Source organism: Cyanistes caeruleus, chromosome 17 (assembly GCF_971803275.1).
Source record: "Cyanistes caeruleus chromosome 17, bCyaCae1.hap1.1, whole genome shotgun sequence".
Lineage (NCBI taxonomy): Eukaryota > Metazoa > Chordata > Aves > Passeriformes > Paridae > Cyanistes > Cyanistes caeruleus.
In genome coordinates, this window is record NC_141717.1 from 16657499 (window position 1) to 16677255 (window position 19757).

Genomic DNA, 19757 nt, shown 5'->3' on the forward strand with positions numbered 1-19757 from the left:
CTTCCTGCAGAGGAAAAGCTGGGGAGCTTTCCTGGCTCCATCCTGACAGCAACACAGCCATGCAGTAGGAGACAGCCCTGAACTCACCCACAGGACTTTTGTGCCACACAGTGAACAGCCAAGAGTGCAAAGCAGTGGGAATGGTGGAGACTGGAGTGACTGTCTGCTTAACCCAATACAAATTTCCATCTATCCACAACCTTCTGACCATCTGGGTTTCTCCATGCTAGCAGGCTGCCAGCTCCTTCCACAGGCATCTAAGTGCATGGCCTTCAATCACCATCCACTGCACAGGAGTCTCCATAAACATTCCCAGGCCTGAACTGACCATCTCACAGAGGCCTATGAATGGATCCTAGATGCTGACTGAAACTCTTCCCCTTTCTTTCTTCACCCCAATCAATTACCAAAACATCAGTGCATCAGAGCCTTGCCTGCCCATCTGTGACATCCGTGCAACACAGCACTTGTCTCCCCACTTTAGACCTGACTTCCATTGCTGGTAATACAACTTTCACTGCAAGAATTAAACACACCATGGCCTAGGGCTGCAGTTATCTTTCATGACCCAGAGGACAATTTTAGAAGTAATTAAAACAACAGTAAAAAATACTGGCCCTAAGTGTAAATCTGTATCATACATAGCTTCTTTCCTGGAATGTTGCAAATTGAGGATGACATAGACATGCAAGAGTAGCCACATAGCTTCAAATCTAAAGTCTATTCAGCTCAATATTCTGGCAACAGACAGAAGAAGAATGTCTAGCAAAGAAGGTAAGAAATAGAAAAGCACAGAGCAGCATGTTCCCAATCTCTAGTGATGCACATACAGTTTGAAAAATTTCTAAGACAGAATGTGGTGGGGCTTTGGTGTTTAATATTCACAGATGGATTTAAATTCCACAGTTTTTGCTTTAATTTTTTTTTTAATTTTTAGCACCTACAACATCCTGACACAAGGAGTTCAACAGCTCCAGTGTGCATAGTATGATTTTGATTCCCTTTTGATTTTTGTCTTTGATTTTTTCCTTTGAGTTTGACTCATATTGTTATGTTTGTCCTTCCAGCTCCAGGCCCTTCATCAACAGAGACAGTGAACAATCATTCCTCCCTCATCCTTCCTATTCCACATGATCTTATACACACATATTCCATTTAATTGTCTTTTTTTCCAAGGCAGAGCTCTCCTCATAAAGAAGCCGTTCCAGACCTTTATTATCTTTGTCTGTCTTGACTAACATTTTCTAGTTCAATTCTTTACTTTCTGAAATGAGAGGACACCACTGCCTAGAGTATTCAAGGTGCACAACACTAGGAATTTAGGTAAGGACATAATCCTGTTACAGTCTTGTTGCTTCTTTAAGAACTCCTAACATGTTATTTACTCTTATGACTCAGCGCTATGCCAGCTTTTCCATGTAAGTATTTATTACTATCCCAGGTCTCATTCATTACTTAACAATCACCCCTGTACTTTTGACTGTCTATGCAAAATTAGGATTATTCCTCCTTCTGCTCATCACTTCCTAGTTCTCTACACTGGACTATATCAGGTCAGTCACTCATAGCACAGGACAGCTGGGAGAGGTGCCCCACTCCTCTGCGGACATAGCAAGACGGTCAGAGGTGGTGAGGAAAGGTGAGCACTCACATCCAACTTACATGACGATGCAGCTCCTTTAAGATCACAGGAAAGCTCCCTGGTTCCAGGGTGCCAGCCTAAACTCTGCCATTGGCAATGGGCTCTTCATACATGTCCCCTTATGCCTCCTGACATCCCTACCACAGGCACTCCTGAAACCAGCTTCAAGCCCTAGTGTTCAGTTCCACACTGAGAACAGCCACATTGGTGCAGCAGAGAAGAGAGTGAAACAGCATGGGAGCCATTTGTCACAGAGTTTGTTTAGTTTCTCATAGTGAAGAAAACAGCAGAACATAGGATACATAATTTTAAATTCTATATAATGACAAACTAGCAAGTGCATTTAACAACCAAAATACATTTCACAGCCAGTTATGGATACTTTAAAATGTAAGCTGGTACTTGGATTATCAAAGGCAGAGTCTATCAATGTTTGGTTTTGTATTAAAGTTGGGTTTTCCATCTGCTGAAAGTGGCTCTTTGTGATTTCACAGGGCATTATACTTTATGTGTCTCACTTGCTGCACCCAAAGGAATTTCATTCTGCTACATTAAGAAATACCTTGGTACACTGGCTAGGCTTTTAACTTTCCAGAACACACTGTTCCATGTCTGTCTCCATCCCAGCAGTTACTTCCTTTAAGTGTCTAATTTATACACACACATACACGTACAAGATACAGTGTGAATCACATATCATGTGGGCTTTGTCACAATGAGGATTCTGTCTCTGTCCCTTTGTGACCTCTGTGATCACCAGCCCATCTTCTGCTACATGTGTCCAGAAAGGACATGCCTGATCTCTGAAGCACACTTGTAAAATCTATACCTTCTGTTTGGATTGCATTACATACAGGTGGGGAAATGGGAAACTACACTGAAACTCCTTTTGTTGGGCATGTCCCACAAATGCACACTGAACACACAGACAGTTGGACCTTTGTTCTTGTGAGAATCTCATTTTTTCATTTTACAGCAACATTCGTTCCAGCTGGGCTTTCCCATGCCAAGGCACAGCTACCTCTTAGCAGAGGATCACCCCAGTTGTATTACCACAAATACCATCTACTACAAGTGCTGTCACAAAACCCACTTCCAAATGCATATTCTATTCTTTCTGAAAAGCCATGGCAATGCAACATTATGCCTCAGTAGTAAGCCTGGTCTCCCATTCATCCCAAACTCACAATGCCCCCTTCTCCCTGCATAATTGCTTTTCTCATTATTGTCACTATACTGCATCAGCTCAGATTATGCTGCCATTAGATATGTATTCTGAAGAATCTTGCTACAAATTAAATTTGGGGAAGGTTTAGTATATTGCTGAATCTAAACTTCCTACTGGGTTTTTTCCACCTGCACTGTTACTTCACAGAACTGTTAACGGGAACTGGCAAGTAACTTGGCAGGTGACTTGAACCTGCTCTGCAACACACACTGGCAAAAATACCTGCTCTAGCTGGACCTGCCTTGGCAGTGGGTTGGACTAGATGATCTGCAGAGGCCCTTTCCAAGCCCAGCCATTCTGGGATTCTGTGAAAAGCAGAGGCAGCATAAGTCCTGCACTGTCATTTTGGAACAGCAGCGTTGTCCACAGCTCTCAAACACAAGCTGTGTGTAAAGCATGTCTGGGTGACTAGTTGGGAAATATAGTCTATTTCCACAGTGATGTGCATTACATTCCTTTAAAAATCATGATGGAGAGAACATCCAGGGAAGAGGAAGCTGCACAGCATTTTCATGGACTATTACAACATGAAGGTATGCAAAGTCCATGCTTCTTCCCTTATTCTCACTGCAGTGATCCAGAAAATTTTCTTCCCCAAAAACTCCAGCCTGTCTGAACTGGAAAGCTATTCACAAATAAATGGAGAATGTTCCTTCTAAAAACATGAATGAAAATACACCCATTTCCATCGATTCTTCTTACCATGCTTTCCAAAGCACAGTGGGAGCACAGTCTGACCTTACCAGACGCTAAGATCTCGCATCCTGGCCAGACTCTCTGTATGCTTTGTGAAGAGCTTTGCTATCACGGGCATCAGGGAAGGTGGGTACACAGCTGCTCAAGAAAAACCAACCCCAAAATTCCACATAATATTGTAGAATGAGTCAAGAGGAGGCAGAAGAGCAGCATATCTACCACTGATCCACATGGGAAAAAGCAAAACCTGGTCTCTAATCTAAGGAGAGCCAAGAGCCCCTGATTCCTGACGGGCAAACATGAAGCCGCAACAGAGTACAACTTCTGATCTTCTGACACAATTCAAGCAGGGAAACCAAGCTACACAGAATGCTAAGCATTGCAGACAAAACGGAGACATATGAACCTGATGGGTTTCTCTCCTGTGTTTTCTTACAGCCTCCATTGCTATAGTGATGCACAACACCAGAGAATATAATTGCTGTAGTGATTACAGCCATTAAATTAAGCTTTAAAATGCTCCTTTCAAATTGAACAATGTTTTTCAAAGTCAACAGCTGGTTCACAGCTTGAAAGCAACAATTAAGATAAATTAAATAAAAAGGGTAATAAAATCACAGACTAAATTTAATTTTTGAAGCACATGCAAACTCCAGCAAAGACTTTAAAATATCTTTCAAAAACATCCACAGAAACAAAAGGCAATACAACCAACAATTGTGATGTGCTCATTAATAAGAATGTGATGTAGGAACACAGATAAATGTGTATACTTAGAGCAGAAAACAAATTCATGCAACATTTATAGCCCTAATCCAGGGGATTGAATCAAACACAAGCTTCAAATGACATTTCTAAGTCTTGGGAGGAAGGTAAAAATGTTTATATATCTGTATATATATTCTTCCTCTTAAGGTACATAAATATATATAAAGAAGTGTGGCTAATGAAAATGGCATGTCCCAGCCCTTAGCCCAAAAAGGGAATCTTGTGTGTACTCAAGATCAGTACAATGCCAGGAGCCTGCATCTACTACTGGAGTGCACAGGTAATGCACTACTGGAGTGACAGGTAAGCCTTACATTTCCAGAGTGTATAACATCAGCTAAATGCCAAGAGATTTTTTGCTGGCCTGGCCTTCTGTTTGTCACTGGGAGAACACTGTTCTCAATTCCAACGGCCTCTGCCTCACTAGCAACAAAATTTCAATGCTACACATCCATTCGGACAAAACAGAAAAACATAAAGGACTCATGCCATCATTTCCTTCCATACTCCTGTCAAGAAGGCTTTCTACCTGCAGCAGTGTTCCAAACAGGCTGACTACAAGCCAGCTGTCTCCGCCTCAGACCTTCAGGCTGCCAATCAGCTGTTCAGCAGTTGACATCCTATGGCACTCGAATAAGAAAATGATAGAAGAATTGGGAATACATATTCTACCTTCTTCATTACAATGGGGTTTTTTGCCTCATGAGAAAGGCTGTTTCTCATTAATGCTCATTAGTAATAAGAAATATCCCAATTTAGTTTTCTTTGCATCTGCAGCTATAAAGATTGTTTTAAAGGTTTGTTCTTGCTGTAGTGCATCTGCTCTGTTCCTTCTTGGGCTGCACTGTGATCCAAGAAACGCTGGCTAGGCTTAGGCCTTGACAAACAGCACCTGTGCCAAGCTCCTCTTGAGCTTATCAGAAACAGTGTCTGTTCCCAGGAAGCGGTGCTGTCTAATGAGCTCCTGTTTTTAATGAACAGACTTGGAAACTTATTTTCCTTGCCTGAATAACAACCCAAGTTGAATGACGTTTTTGTCATCTAAATTTCAGAGAAAGTTACCAATGCAAATTGCAGCCAGGATGAAAATAATTTTTCTCGTGACCCTATGAACAGTGGTCTTGAATGAGACCCTTTGAATTCTTCTGGCTGCGACCAGCAACCTCCTTTTGAATGGGACCACTCAGAGCCAGTGAATTCTTGTTTGCTATACTCAGACAACCACTGCTGAATGACAAGATAGATCCTGGGCTGATGCCCTCACTCCTTGAGGTTCAACCCTTTGTCTCTTGAGAAGATGCAAAGGCATCTAATGTGAATCCTTCACTGAATTCAAGGAGAATTTTTCACAGGTACATACCTTGTACATAGTATTTAGGTCTCTGTGCATGCAAATGTGAACATGCTATATGAAATGTACTATAAATGTTGTTCTCTCAAATTCTTAAGAAGTTTAGATTTGTAAGTAAATTAGTCCTGGTAGCTACTGTTGTGCTATAGTAAATTCCATACGAAACCTTTGTTAAAATGCTTAATTTGAACTATCAGTTAAGCGTTGTTAAAGTTAAGAGCTGTTAAACTTTTGGGCCTAAACTGTTGGTCAAGCCCCATCTCAGTTTAGCAGAGAGGTCCATTCTGAACCTTGTGACTCAGCAGGAAGGTCTTCCTTATTCCTTTTTATCTTGAACATTTTCTATCCCTTACCCTTTTTCCCCCTCCACCCACCAGCCTTCCCACAGATAATTTTGGAGCTGATTCTGGTTTTGGATTGATTGATTTTTAGACTTTTTTTTGCTTTTTCTAGTTCTTAAACCAAGTAGTAGTTAACTTTGCCAACAAACTTTTTCATGTTTCTACTTTTATGTTAAACATGTTTCTGCTGATACCTTTGCCGGTGATTCCTTAAGCAACCTCAAAGCAGTCATTCATGACAGTAGTAAAGATTTCATGTTTTCCTTAATGTTGAAGGAGCTGTCTGAACATATTTGCAAATATGAAGGGGATTCAAGTTGATATAAGGAAAAAGAATTTTGAAATAGTCTAATTTACATAATTTCCATCCAGCTAAGGTAACTAAGGCTACATGTATAACCAATACTGACTGTCTCAGTTGCATCTCAGAACTGACACATATGTCCCAGATGGATGTTACATAATGTTTTTGTAAAATAAGTATTTTCCAGTGATTCCTGAAAGTAGAACTAGATGTGCTTGCTCCAGAAAGAACACTGTGTGTCCTATACGCAAAGCAATGAGAAGCATTCCAAAGCACCATGCAAAATGTCACCTTATCTCAAAGTTATTTCATCTAGTAATATCAGGGAAATTACAACAATATGTTGTTCTATATGAAAGTACATGACAGCACTATTTGTGAGACCTGGCAGCTGCCACTCTTGGCCAAGCAGATGGCAGTGATAAAACACAGTTCAGGGAACAGGTTGATAAAGATATATCCGTCATTACACTGTCGCTGCACAATTACACTCATCTCCAAGATACCATCAAAATACATGGCTGTGTTACTCTCAATCAGGAACCTTGCTCATCTGAGGAAAATTATGTTTAATAATTAATTCTGTGCATATTTGAATCAGAATCATTCATCTCCTGTTCAGAGGAACAAAAAAGCAACCCAGAAAGACATCCAAAATCATTAAAGTCTTATGTGCTCACGCTTTTGTTCTTGCAGAAGAGACTATCATTTCCTGTAAAGGAAAATAAGAGCCAACTATGGCTTTCATAGCAGTCATCAGGTTATACTCCCATTTAAGTGCCAGAGGGCATCTTAGGTTTCATTTTCACTTACTTTTACCTTTTTTTTTTTTTTTTGAATGGGTGGGGAGGCACAGAAGCTATGTTAAATGAGTATATTGTGTATATATATCATGGGAGGTAACAGTCAATCACCCCTGGAAGCAAAAAAAGCCCAAGCACTGGTGGCAAGGCAGCAGCAGTACCAGCCTGTCACCACTTCACCTCTGATCCTGGACACTGCCAATACTGACAGGCATGCACCTGCTACAAAGGCCTGTGAAGGCACATGCCCAGGCATTCCAAAAACCCTGGAAACAGGGGAACATTCCCTGGTACAGAATTCCCTGGTACAGAATTACAGAATGGTTCCTTTTGGAAGGGATCACAGATGGGTCATCCAGTCCAACCTCCCTGCTCAAGCAGGGTCATCCCAGAGCACATGGCACAGGATCATGTCCAGATCATTCTGGAATATCTCCAGTAAGGGACTTTGCTCACCCTCTCCAGGCAATCTGTTCAGTGCATCTCGCCCACACAAGTGAAGAAGCTCTTCCTCATGGTCAGTTTCTGCCCATTGCCTATTTTCCTACTGCTGGGCATCACTGAGAAGAGCCTGGCTCCGTCTTCTTGCCATCCTCCCTTTAAGGAGGGTGTAAATTCCAAAGAACCAAGCTGCCAAAAGGGACATGGCATTCCTGAGGAGCTGAGCAGCAGCCTGGAGTCCTAAGAAAATCTTCAGTGTCATTTCTTGTGCTCTGGATTGCTAGACATGATGTTGCACTGGAGAAGGTTTCACATTTAGCAAGAACTCCAGACAAGGCAACCCGTCTGAGATGACTTTCCCAGTCAGCACTGCAAGCAATTTACACATCCTGACTTGTGTTTAGATATTTGGGGCATCTGTTTAGATGCCTCAGCTTTCACACCCCTTCACAGAACAAATAAATACTTTCTCTATCTGCTAATTCGAGCAGCTGGCTATTACTCAACAGACTCCTGCTACATTCACCTAGGGAAGAATCATAAATATATGTGTAAAAGTAAGCAGATGCCGTCATTTTAAAAATTGATTCACCTAATACAAACAACCTACTTTGGACTTAAGTGGTGAACCACTGAGTATGTGTTCAGTGGTTAACTTTAATAAAATCCAAAAACAATCATAGGGCTTTGTTCACTAACTCAAATTAGTAAATGATGAAAGAGTGCTATAAAGGAGAATATTCCTATAAATAAAATTTTTAAAAACTTAAATTCAGGACAGGCCAAATACCTACTTTTTTCAATGAAGACAAATGCAAGATAAGATACAGAGCTTTTTTTTTTTTCACCAGTGGCAGACAAGGTAGCATCAACATCAACATCAAGTGTGGGTCCTGGAATGTATGACTATAAACAGAAGAGAGAAGTACGGATGATTCATCAGGCTCCATTATCTCCCTTAATTGTGTGCCTGTTTGTTTGGGTTTTTCTAAATAGATATTTTTTTCCTGAAAGTCAGTGCTAGGAGAAAGAGAGGTGGCTGGAGCATATTTTAAAAATATACAGAATATAAAAGAAAGCAAAAAGCACAGACTATAACCCAGGAAACAGCAGGGGAAATTTTGGTAGTAACTTTTCTTCTGTGCTTTAAGGGACATCTTTCTAGGCAGTCTGCTTTCCATAATCTTTGAAGAATTTACTTCTGATGGAAACAGCACAAGCATCAGTGATGGTGGCATAATCCGTGGAACTCTTTTTTCCCATCACTTTCTGCAAGTTAAACACATGACAGTAATCTTTGTTCTTTGGCAGCAGGAATTAAATTCTCTCTTCTTGACCTAAAATGGAAATGTCTAGCACTGAAGTCGTCTATTTCCTTGGTCAGCCAGCTCACACAAAACATCTGCAGTAGTTTACAGGTATTTCAAAACTAGCTCGCATTATTGCAAGATTAACTGCTCTGAGAGCTAAACTTCCCAATTCGGTGTTTGCTAATCTGTTGGCTTTTTTTCCCCAGTGAAGAAAATTTCAACCAAGTGGTTAAGATGCAGCATGATATTATGAGCTTTTAGTGGATTTTCCTCCAAGACTAGAGGCCAAATACACAAGAGTCAGTACGCACCTTAAGACCTGAGCTTTATTACTTCAGAAGATATATAGCCCCTTTAACTGCAATGACAACTCCCTGAAAGGAGTTTGTAGCCAGATGGGGGTTGGTCTCTCGTTCCAGGCAACCAGTGACAGGACAAGAGGACACAGTCTTAAGTTGTGCTAGGCAAGTTTTAGGCTGGACATTAGGAAGAAGTTTTTCACATCAGGAGTGATTGGGCAATGGAATGGGCTGCCCAGGGAGGTGGTGGAGTCACCGTTCCTGGAGGTGTTAAAGAAAAGCCTGGAAGTGGCACTCAATGCCATGGTCCAGGTGACAGGGTGGCCTTAGGTCATAGGCCGGACTTGATGATCTCAAAGGTCTTTTCTAACCTAATTGATTCTGTGATTCAAGACTATTGATGCTGTATCAGAATTCAAAATATTGCACCAAATCTGATTAGAAATAACTGTCTTCCAGTGTATGCTCACAGAGAAACACTGAGCCTCCCTGAATACTGCAAAATTAAAATCACCTGAAATGAAATTAATAAAGCTCATCATGGCCTCAATGCCTCACTGCTGTGCTGGAGATTGCTCTTTCAGACCTTGGTGTTATTTGAAATTCCAGAAAGAGAAAATCCTAATCTTCAAAGTGAAACTTGTGAAAATATTACTCATATTTGAACTACAAAAACTATTATTTAATGAGAATTGTATTAACCAACTTAAATGCAAATAAAAGTTAATGAAAATGGTTACAAAAAGTGGACACTCCACAGACACAAGATTAACAACACTTGCTAGCAAACTAAATTGCAAATAATGAACACGGGGTCTAACAAGAAAATCTTGCTGCTTAAATACTTCCTCCTACAGTAGCATACATTAACATTTAGCAGTTAAGGAGAAAAGACTGAATGAAGGTGCTAAAATCACATTGTCACAGGAGGAGTTTAAGGTGCCAAGAGAAAGGCAGTAAGAAGACAGGAAACAGGCCAGCATGATAAGCAATGCACAAGTTTGAAGTGCGGGAAGTGTGAGAGCAGTAGTGATCATTTTGAGGAGACAGATGGGGAGCAGGGGGAGGGCCACCACCAGAAGCAATAGAAGGAGCTCACATCAACTTTTTTCCCCCTTTTGGAAAGCACTAGTGACTGAGTCAGTCTCTTTCACCAGACAGCAACCAAGACAATGAGAGAACACAGTCTCAAGTTGTGCCAAGGGAAATTTAGGTTGGACATTAGGAAAAAGTTCTTCATGGAAAGAGTAATAAAATACTGGAACAGTCTGCCTGGGGAGGTGGTGGAGTCACCATCCCTGGATGTGTTTAAAAAAAGACTGGATGCGGCACTCAGTGCCATGGTTTAGTTGAGGTATTAGGGCATTGGTTGGACTCAGTGATCTTGAAGGTCTCTTCCAACCTAATGATTCTGTGTGATTCTGTGTAAACATGCGTCTCAGTACAGAAAACAATTATTTTAACCTTTACTGTAAATTAGGATTTGTCTCAAATCTGAAGATTTCGACCCTAACTAGGAGCTAAACATTCGTCATTTCCTGTTATGGTGGTTTAGAGCTTGGTTCACCATGTTAAAACATTCCTCGGTGCTGAATTTTAAATACAATATTGTTTCACCTTTGCTGTCAAGTACTAAATCCTGAGAACGTTTAGGGCACATTATCAAAGCAATTTTTGGTTGGGGCTCAGTGACGTTGTGCCCAGCGCGTTAGAAAACTTCCGTAAATATCCCATGCAGAAAGCACGTCCTATGTGCAGATTAACAGCAAACAGCTGAGCCAGCGGGAGGACACGGGCTCAGAGCCGCGCTGGGCTCCGCTCCAGCTCCTCGAGCGCACGCCGGGGCGGGGCAGAGATGTTTCTTTGCAGCACAAAAGGTCAGCTGGGAAGAGCACATCTCCCCGCAGCACCCACCGCCTGCGCTCCGCTGTCCACAGCGCAGGCAGCCACCTCCTCACGCCGGCCCTGGGTGAACGGCCAGAGAGGTGACCGTGACCTTCACCGCGTCCGTGCGCTCCCCTTTACTGCGAAAACAGCGCCGATCACGGCCACGCACAGGTACCAACACCGAGCCCGAGCTGCCCCGGCACGAGCAGCACGGCCCGCCCCCGCCACAGCCAGGCCCGGCCCCTCAGCCCCGGCCCCGCCCCTCAGCCCCAGCCCGGGCCCCCCCCGTCCGGCCCGGCCCGACAGCGCCTCCTCGCGGACGTCGGTGAAGGCGCGGCCATGGCGGCGAGCGGCAGCGCGGAAAGAGCGAGCGACAGCCCCGCGCTGTGGGCCGAGGTGCGGGCGCTGCTGCCCCGCGCCGAGGAGGGGCTGACCTTGGCGCTGAGCGGTGAGGTGGAGGACTGCGTCCTGCCGCTGCTGCTGCGGGCCCGCACGCTGCTCTACGGCGCGGCGGGCCGGCCCGGGGCCGGAGCGGCAGCGGCGCTGGAGCGCCTCAGCGACGTCCTGCGCGACTATTCCTGGGAGAAGCTGAATGCAGTGCCGTGGAGGGAAGTCGGCAAGGCCTGGCGCCAGGTCTACGCCTACGGCTGCCTCTTCGGGGCGCTGGCTGAGGTGGCCGCGGGCCGCCCGCTCGCGCGCGCCGTGCGGCTCTGCGACCTGGGGCTGCTGATGGGCGCCGCCGTCCTGGACAACGTCCTGTCGCGCCTGGCGCGCGCGCTGCAGCCGCACCTGCCCCGCGCGGCGCCGAGCGGCGGAGCTCGCGCCGAGGTAGCGCCCCGCACCCCCCCAGCCCCCCTCGCGGCCCGGCCTTCCTCGCGCTCCCCGCGCGGGGCCGTGCCGGCTGCTGAGGGAGCGTTCATTCCAGAGGGTCCGGCTGCAGCCGCCGCCTCCTGCGCTGCAGCCGCAGGAGGTGATTCCGCACCTTCGCTGTCCTTCGCTGGAGCGCTTCAGGGAATGCTACCTCATTCCCCAGCGGCCCGTGGTTCTGGAGGGCGTCATGGACCACTGGCCGTGTATGAAGAAGTGGAGGTGAGAAGCAAAGTTCCTTCCCTGTTCAAGTAAAGTCACGATCGTTCCCTGAGTTGGATATCTTGATGCTCGATAGAGCAGCACAGACCTTCACAGAGGATGGATACCGTGGGCAGTGTATTTTGCTAGCAGCGGTGTCTTACTGCTCTGTGAAGTTCCTTCATAGATGAGAGAAGCTCTTCATAGCATTCAGGGTATCACAGCAGGTGCTGGAGTGTGTCAGGGCAAAGGTGACCCTTTGACCAGCCTCTGGCTCTTTCTGGGTGAAGGCCACCCTCTGCCCAGCCTTCAGCTGTCCCAGGAACCCAATGGCAACACCTGGGAGCTCATGAGAAGTGCACATTGCAAAGTGCCAGTGAGCTGCTCAAAGCTCAGTGGATCTGTGTCATGCACACATCGGTGGCTTTAACCCCTTGGAACTTGCCAATAATTAGTGCAATGGAAAGTGAATTTCAGAGCCATGAGTAAGCATTGTTGACGTTTTCATTCATAAATCCAAGCACTGATGTTTGTTCAGTGTTGTGTTTGAGTGTTGAGTTTCAGAGACCACTGTGCAGGAGTGAATAACAGCATTGTGCTTCTTGATCAATACAATGGTGCCCACGTATCTAATACTGAGCATCAAGTATTGGTGAGGTAAAGGTCATGATTCCCTAGAAAAGGGGTAAAATCACTCATGCTTAGTTTGAGTAATTGCTTTAGTTCAACAACCAAAGGTAAAATTAAGTGGACACACTTGTTTCGTCATAGGGATTTTATTAATTTTTGAGGGAAGGTACTGCACTGGTTAACTTTAGACACTTAAAAATATTAACTTCTCCGTTTAATAACATTGTCCATTGTACAATGGTATTAAAGAGAGATGTATTTCACCCATCAAACTAAAACAATTGGATTGGGTGTTATTGGCACCTGTATTGACACTGACAGAGAGTTGATCTAATATTACTGAATAAAAGATACAACATTTTATCAAATGTGGCAGCAGGCAGCAAAAATATTTGCCATCCCTTGCCAAGAGATAGTAACAGCTTAAATCTTCTTAGTTTGCAAAGAAACAACTGAGGCAAACAGGCTTTTAAACCAAAACAAAAGATAGTTGTGAGGTCATGAACACACAAACCTGCCTGGTGATTTCCTTGTTGCTTGCATTCTTTTCTTCTGCCTTTTTCTTCTGATTGGTTTGGTTTAGACAGGAGAAACTCAGGGTAGTAGAATTTTATTACTCAACAAGACTGTTTTAGATTGATTGCCTTACATTCAAAATTAGTAAGAGCAGTATAGAAGGTAATGGAACTTTTTTTATTTCAGTGTGGACTACTTCTGTCAAGTGGCAGGGTGCCGCACAGTCCCTGTGGAGTTGGGTGCTCGGTACACAGATGAGGAATGGTCTCAGCAGCTCATGACTGTCAGTGACTTCATCAGCCAGTATATCATGGATGAGGTCTGTTACACTCATTTGTTTCATTTCCAGACACAGCAAGGGACAGACACTCGAGGGGGTGTGTAAGCACAAGCTCTGAATTAAAAGGTTTGACGTATTTTCAAGACCTGAAGCTGGGAATAATTATTGCAACAATAGGTTTGATTTTTACCTGTAATCAAATGTACAATAGCTGGAATTTGATGAATACATATGCACATTCATATATACATATGGAGCAAAAATCTGACTGGTGGAATCTAAGAATAAGAGATCATCAGCCAGCAGTGTTGTTCCTCTTTCTCATTAAACTGCTTAGTGAGATTTAGGGTCAGATCCAAATTTACTTGCCATGAGGCAGAAAAGTACAAAGTTGATTAGCATCTGGAATGTCCTTTTGCTTTCACAGATGAAGATCCCAAGCCCCCATTTCTGTTTCCTGACCTTCTGGCAGGAAGGACCATGTGCCATAGCAAACTGATCTGTGGTGCACCCTGGAATATAGTATGGAAGTAGTTCCAGGGCGTAAGGGAGAACTGGTCTGTGTGCCAGCAGGGTCTGGCTAGAAAGATGCTGTGCATTGTCAGCTGTCAATACTCCATAGGGAGTCCCAGCTTCCTTCAGTAACTCAAGCTGCATGATTTATAGATTGTGGAGACACACCTACAGTGTCACAATTTCAATGGAGCTGTAAATTTCTGAAGACCCCTTGTACTGTTGAAATACTTACAGTACTCTGAATAGGACACTGGAAATGGATGTTATCTATATGTAAATTCTATTCACCTGTAAGTAAATTAACCCACTGTCTTTCCTGTATGTTACTGTGTTTTCTTTCTCTGCTGTCATTTCAGAACAATGTAGGATACCTTGCCCAGCACCAGCTTTTTGATCAGGTAAAACTGAGTGAATATTTTTATCTCCCTACAGTCGTGTTCCTTTTGTAGCACAAGTTGTCTCTGAGGATGTTGACTGTACTAGATCGAAGGGTATATGGAGAATTCAGAGTAATTCTTAAGTTTCTATTCCCATGATTTGAAGGAACAGAGGGAGAGGTTTGTTCCATTTGGCTGCAAGACATAGGAAAAAAATCCTTTTGGGATGAAGACATTCAATCCTAGCACTGTTTCAGTACAATGTAGCATATCCTTAGGGGATATCAGCTGGAAAGCCCATTTCATAAGTCAGGGAAGAGATTTGAACAGGAAAGTCTTCAACATTGATATGTTTACCACAATCTGAAATGTCATTCCAGTTTACCAGAGCTTAGGTTGGTGGGAGACATAAAAAGATAGCTCACAGAGAAGCAAGCATAGTATAGAAGAGATCAGCTGCTCCTTTTCAATGAAGAGAAAACATACTTATTCTTGTGGGTATCTCTGATTTCTGCAAAAGCATAGGGTCTCTGAAGAATGAGGAAACTCCTTTCTTTCTCCTGCTTCTCCTTCCAACAGAGTCTGCTCACTAGAACAGAAAGTTTGAGAACATTTCCTGCAGATTCCTAGCAGGTCAGCTACTTGTCTCCTACATTTGCTGGACAAGCCAGGCATTTGTTTTCTTTGTGTCCAGCCTTGCTCATCTGTTCTATGAATTACATCTTTTGGCAAAGTCAACACATACTCTTTTTAATGTTTCTTTCTTCATGGAAATAGATCCCAGAACTTAAAGAAGATATCAGTATCCCTGACTACTGCTGCTTGGGGGAAGGAGAAGAAGATGACATCACCATTAATGCTTGGTTTGGTCCAGGAGGTACAATCTCACCTCTTCATCAGGATCCCCAGCAAAATTTTTTAGCCCAGGTATGTACTTTCTGTAAGTATTGCTTTAATGGCATGTGTAAAATGGTATGGTATGTATTAGAAACAAGGAGAGCAGACAGCTTGAGAAACAATCAAAGGATGGAGAAGATGCAGATACTATTTTGCTATTTTGTTGCATTTGTCACTACTGAAACTTAATTCTGAATGTAATCTTACAGACCACAAGTGTTGCTCATTGAGCAAGACCATTATTTACCCTTGTTTTATAGATAGAAATCACAAGAAGCAGCTTTTCCAAGGCCACATGGGATTTGTAACAGAGTTGGGAACAATCTGGATCCTGTAATGTACTAAGGAGTTTCTTTTTCTGGTATCATGGTTTGAGCACAGCCAATCCCCAAGCCTCAAGCCTCAGCTGCTTTCTCATCTCCCAAACAGCAGGATAAAGGAGAGAATGGGGAGAGCAAAAGCTAGAAAACTTGTGGATTGAGGTTTAATAAGCAAAAACTGTGCATGTAAGCAAAGCAAAACAAAGAATTACTTGACTACTTCCCATGGGCAGGCAGGTGTTCAGTCATTCCCTGGAGAGCAGAGTCCATCATGCTTAACAATTACAGGGGAAGACAAACATCATCACTCCAAAAACCTCTCCTTTCTCCTTCTTCCCCCATATCCTGAGCATGATGTCATACAGTGTGGAATATCCTTTGGTCAGTCAGTCTGGGTCACCTGTCCTGGTTGTGTCTTCTCCCAGTCTCAGTCACCCCCAGCTTCCTTGCCAACGTGGCAGTATGATAAGCAGAAAAGGCTTCAGGTCTTTGTAAATCCTGCTCAGCAATAAGAAAAACATCTCTATATTATCAACCCTGTGTTCAGTACAAATCCAAAACATGGTCCTATACCAGCCACTGTGGAGAAAATTAACTCTACCCCAGCCAAAGCCAGCACATCTGGAAAGCAAGGTTTTGAGGTGGACATAGGTACATACTTTAGTCCATTTCAGGTTACCCAGTAAAATATTAATGCATGCAGTAAGATAGGAATTAAAACTTGATATCTTTTTGATGATGACTTCTAGTGCAGAATAACCCAATAAAATATTGGGGCCTTTTGTGGTAAGCACTGAACAGGTCCAGGGATGTCTTCTGGATCCAAGTTGACTACTGTGGATCTTCAAACACTGAGAGGTGTTAACTGAAGGAGATAACTGTCCTTCAGACTCTTAAAAAAAAAATTAACAGGCTTACACAGTTTTCCAGCAGGACTGTGACATTACTTTCTACTGATGGTTATTTATGGGTTGAGCTTTAGTTTCTCTGTCCCAGTTGCATCTTGCTAATCTGTGTTTTCACTGGAAACTTAGGCTTAATTCAGGCCTTCCTATGATGGTTTTTTTTTTAAACTGCTGTGCAGCTCTGTATGGATTGTATTTCTTTTGCATGCTACCTGCTTGGCACACACATACAGCTGCATTCTGAAAGTGAAGTACTGAACTATTCATGCTGTGTAAACTTTGAGGGGAATTTTTTTTGTGGAAGAAAAATGTACAGGAGTTGTTGGACTGGGAAAAGATGCTTTCCTTACTAACCTCAGAACTTGTTTTCTTCTGCCTCAAAAATGTGAGATTATCTGCCAGTGGTGTGAAAGAGTCTTTGTAATTTGAACAGCTGGTGATCTGGCAGCTTTCAATTAAATTGTCCTGCTTTGTGATGCCGTTTAAACTGTGGATGTGAAGTACAGGAAGGCACAAGCATAAGTAACAAAATGAAATTATGCTGGCTGGTGGTGAGATCGTAGTTTTTCCATTAATGAGAAAAGCAGTCTCTGGAGATGAAGGCTATTGCTCATTAACTGGTGCCTGGAGTCTTAAAATATACAAGGCCTTAATCCAGTGAGGCAAGTGCAGGAAGGAGCTGTTAGCAGCTGATGGCAGTCCCAAAAACATTTCGTGCATTCAGAGAATGTCCTGTTGGAGCAATAACCAGCATTTTTGTCACTTCCGTATGTCACCAAAAATTCCATGTAATACTTGGTTCTTTAGTAAGCTAATTAAGATCCTTAAGCTCATTGGGCATTGGGGCATGGAAGACATCCTAAAAACACATGGACAGCCAGTTACACAGATCAATGCTCTACTAGTTTACTCAGTGGTACTGAAGAGTAGGACAGGGCAAGAGTACTTAGTATCTACCAGTCTGTAGAATACATTTACGTGCTGTCCTTGAAGCAACAAACTAAATAGCCAGTATGACAGCTTTGATATTGGTAAGATTTCAGGAAATCCTGTTCTATTATGTGGGTGCTAAGATAAAGGAAAAGCAGGTTGGTTAGGAATGGTTAGGTAGCCACTCAAGGGTGCTGGGATTAGTCAGAGTACCCATAACAGGACAGTTCCCAAGTATAATCATGTCTGGCTCTTGCAGTGGTCTGGAATGCCAGCACAAGCCATATGAATCTTCACCCTAAACCTTCTGTTCCACTGGTATCATTGGAGGAGTCAGCTTTGACTCATTCATGCTGCTACATCCTGGCACCAAAACTTGCAGTTCATGTAATGAACATGTAGTGTTCAGGGAAGCCAGGCCACTCACCTTAAAAATTCTCATCTCATTTCAGCACTCCAATGAAGGAACTGTTTTAATGATGACACAGAAGTAAGAGTTTGAGGGGTATATGGAAGCTTAGTAGTCACTCTGCAAGTACCTCTGCCTGTTAATATAAATTGCAATGAAGGTTCAGCCTCCTTATTCTCAGTTCTTATTTCTAGCTAATTTTGAGCCTAAATAATGATGTATAAACTGGGTGCTTTAAACTCTTAATTGAAAGCAATCTGGTTAAAGGCATTTCCTTCCCAAAGGTATTTCATTCTTATCTGCTCCAAGGGAAGAGGTACTTAAATTCCAATAGCCTGATTTAACTTTTTATTATAGCAGTATCTATTACTAACAAAGATAACCATGTTCCTTGTAATCATGTAATTGTACTGTTAAATGCCAGCTATGGCCCACAGCTTCCAGTAATGTGCCAGTCAATGGAAAATTTTTATTATATACAGGTATTTGGAAGAAAGTATATCCGTCTCTACTCACCACAAGATTCAGAAAACCTGTACCCCCATGAAAGCCAAATTCTTCACAACACTAGTCAGGTAAATAGTTGCCTGAAATTTTGATATCAGTAATGTTATCAAATCATATTTGAGTAAGGACAGTCTTCTGATGATTGTTTGGTTTTTTATAGGTTGATGTAGAAGATCCAGACTTGGTCAAATTTCCAAATTTCAAAAAGGCTGCATTTCAGTCCTGCATTCTGATGCCTGGACAGATTCTGTTTATTCCAGTTAAATACTGGCACTATGTGCGATCGCTTGAGCTCAGCTTCTCCGTTAGTTTCTGGTGGTCATAGCTCTGAAATGTAGTCAGCTGCACTGAAAAGGGAATTAAAAATCAGGGAAATAGCATTTCTCTCTCAGGAGAGGTTAGAGGTGGAGTAAAACCAAAAACCAACAAACTCTTGCTAAAGCATGGAGTAGTCACAATGGGTAAGTGGAAAGAGTATGCTGTAGCCATGTCATTTTTGTATGTTTCTAATAACTCCTAAAGACTATGTGTTAGGTCTTGTGTGTGCATCCCTCAGAAACAGCCTGTGTACAGGCATTACCAGGGCTCTGCCTGAGCCTCTCTGTCTCTCTCTATTTGGATTTAGAAACACTAAACCCTGGAGTTAGCTACAGAGATGGTGCTACATAAACGTTAAATTCATTAAAATATTGAGCTAACACCAAGCAAGGTACTAGTCTCCTGCATGGAAAAAGTCACTTATGTCCTGGTCTGGCCAGGATAGGGTTAATTTCTGCAGCCAGGAGGGGCATGGCCCAGACACAGAGTTTCCTCTGTACCACCTCAGCCTGCCACCGATGCAGGCCAGGGGCAGGAAGGGGCTCCTTGGTCTCTTAGTGATTGTATGTATGAATCTTTTTGTGTGAATCTTTTGTATCTCTTGTACACTTTGTTATTGATATTGTTGCTATGACTGCTCATTTTCTTACTCCTTTGCTGTTTCCAGTAAATTGTTCTTCTTGCAACTCATGATCTTGATCTTTTGGGCCTCCCAATTTTGTCTGTGAGGGGAGTATGGGGAGGAGAGAGTGAGCAAGCATCTCATGGTTTGGAGCGTTTTGGTGCAAACACTAATTTGGAGAGTACCATTCCTAAAGCACATCATCATGTTAAAGCCTAGAACATGGCAGTTAACTGAAGTTAACCCATAGTTTAATTGCAGTTAGATAACCTGAAGTTTAATTATGCTGAAGTTTAATTATGCTTTTATTAACCATCACCTGAACTGCTGCCGCAGCCTTTCTGCAGCATCACACATCTCTATCAAGGACAAAAACGCTGCCATTTCAGTCT

The 19757-nt window shown here is 42.9% G+C and overlaps 1 protein-coding gene and 3 long non-coding RNA genes across 4 annotated transcripts in view; 2 read left to right on the plus strand and 2 right to left on the minus strand.

Moving 5' to 3' along the window:
• LOC111936213 (uncharacterized) overlaps nucleotides 1-2312 on the minus strand; it is a 38260-nt gene extending 35948 nt beyond the window's left edge. The window contains exon 1 of the long non-coding RNA XR_015277286.1: nucleotides 2205-2312. This is a non-coding gene — a long non-coding RNA (uncharacterized LOC111936213). The remainder of the gene's footprint in view (nucleotides 1-2204) is intronic.
• Nucleotides 2313-2430: 118 nt separating this feature from the next.
• Nucleotides 2431-8053, plus strand: LOC147650098 (uncharacterized). Its single transcript, XR_015277289.1, has 3 exons — nucleotides 2431-2498; nucleotides 3309-3403; nucleotides 4482-8053. It is a non-coding gene; the product is annotated as an uncharacterized LOC147650098 (long non-coding RNA).
• Nucleotides 8054-11279: 3226 nt separating this feature from the next.
• On the plus strand, nucleotides 11280-19433 carry KDM8 (lysine demethylase 8 (putative)). Its single transcript, XM_086854060.1, has 7 exons — nucleotides 11280-11898; nucleotides 11996-12159; nucleotides 13471-13603; nucleotides 14437-14478; nucleotides 15235-15384; nucleotides 18401-18493; nucleotides 18586-19433. Exons 1-7 carry the CDS (start codon nucleotides 11410-11412, stop codon nucleotides 18748-18750), a joined length of 1236 nt encoding a protein of 411 aa, XP_086710186.1. The 5' UTR covers nucleotides 11280-11409; the 3' UTR covers nucleotides 18751-19433.
• Nucleotides 15817-18402, minus strand: LOC147650099 (uncharacterized). Its single transcript, XR_015277287.1, has 2 exons — nucleotides 17937-18402; nucleotides 15817-17311 (listed from the first exon to the last, which is right to left on the minus strand). It is a non-coding gene; the product is annotated as an uncharacterized LOC147650099 (long non-coding RNA).
• Nucleotides 19434-19757: the final 324 nt, after the last annotated feature.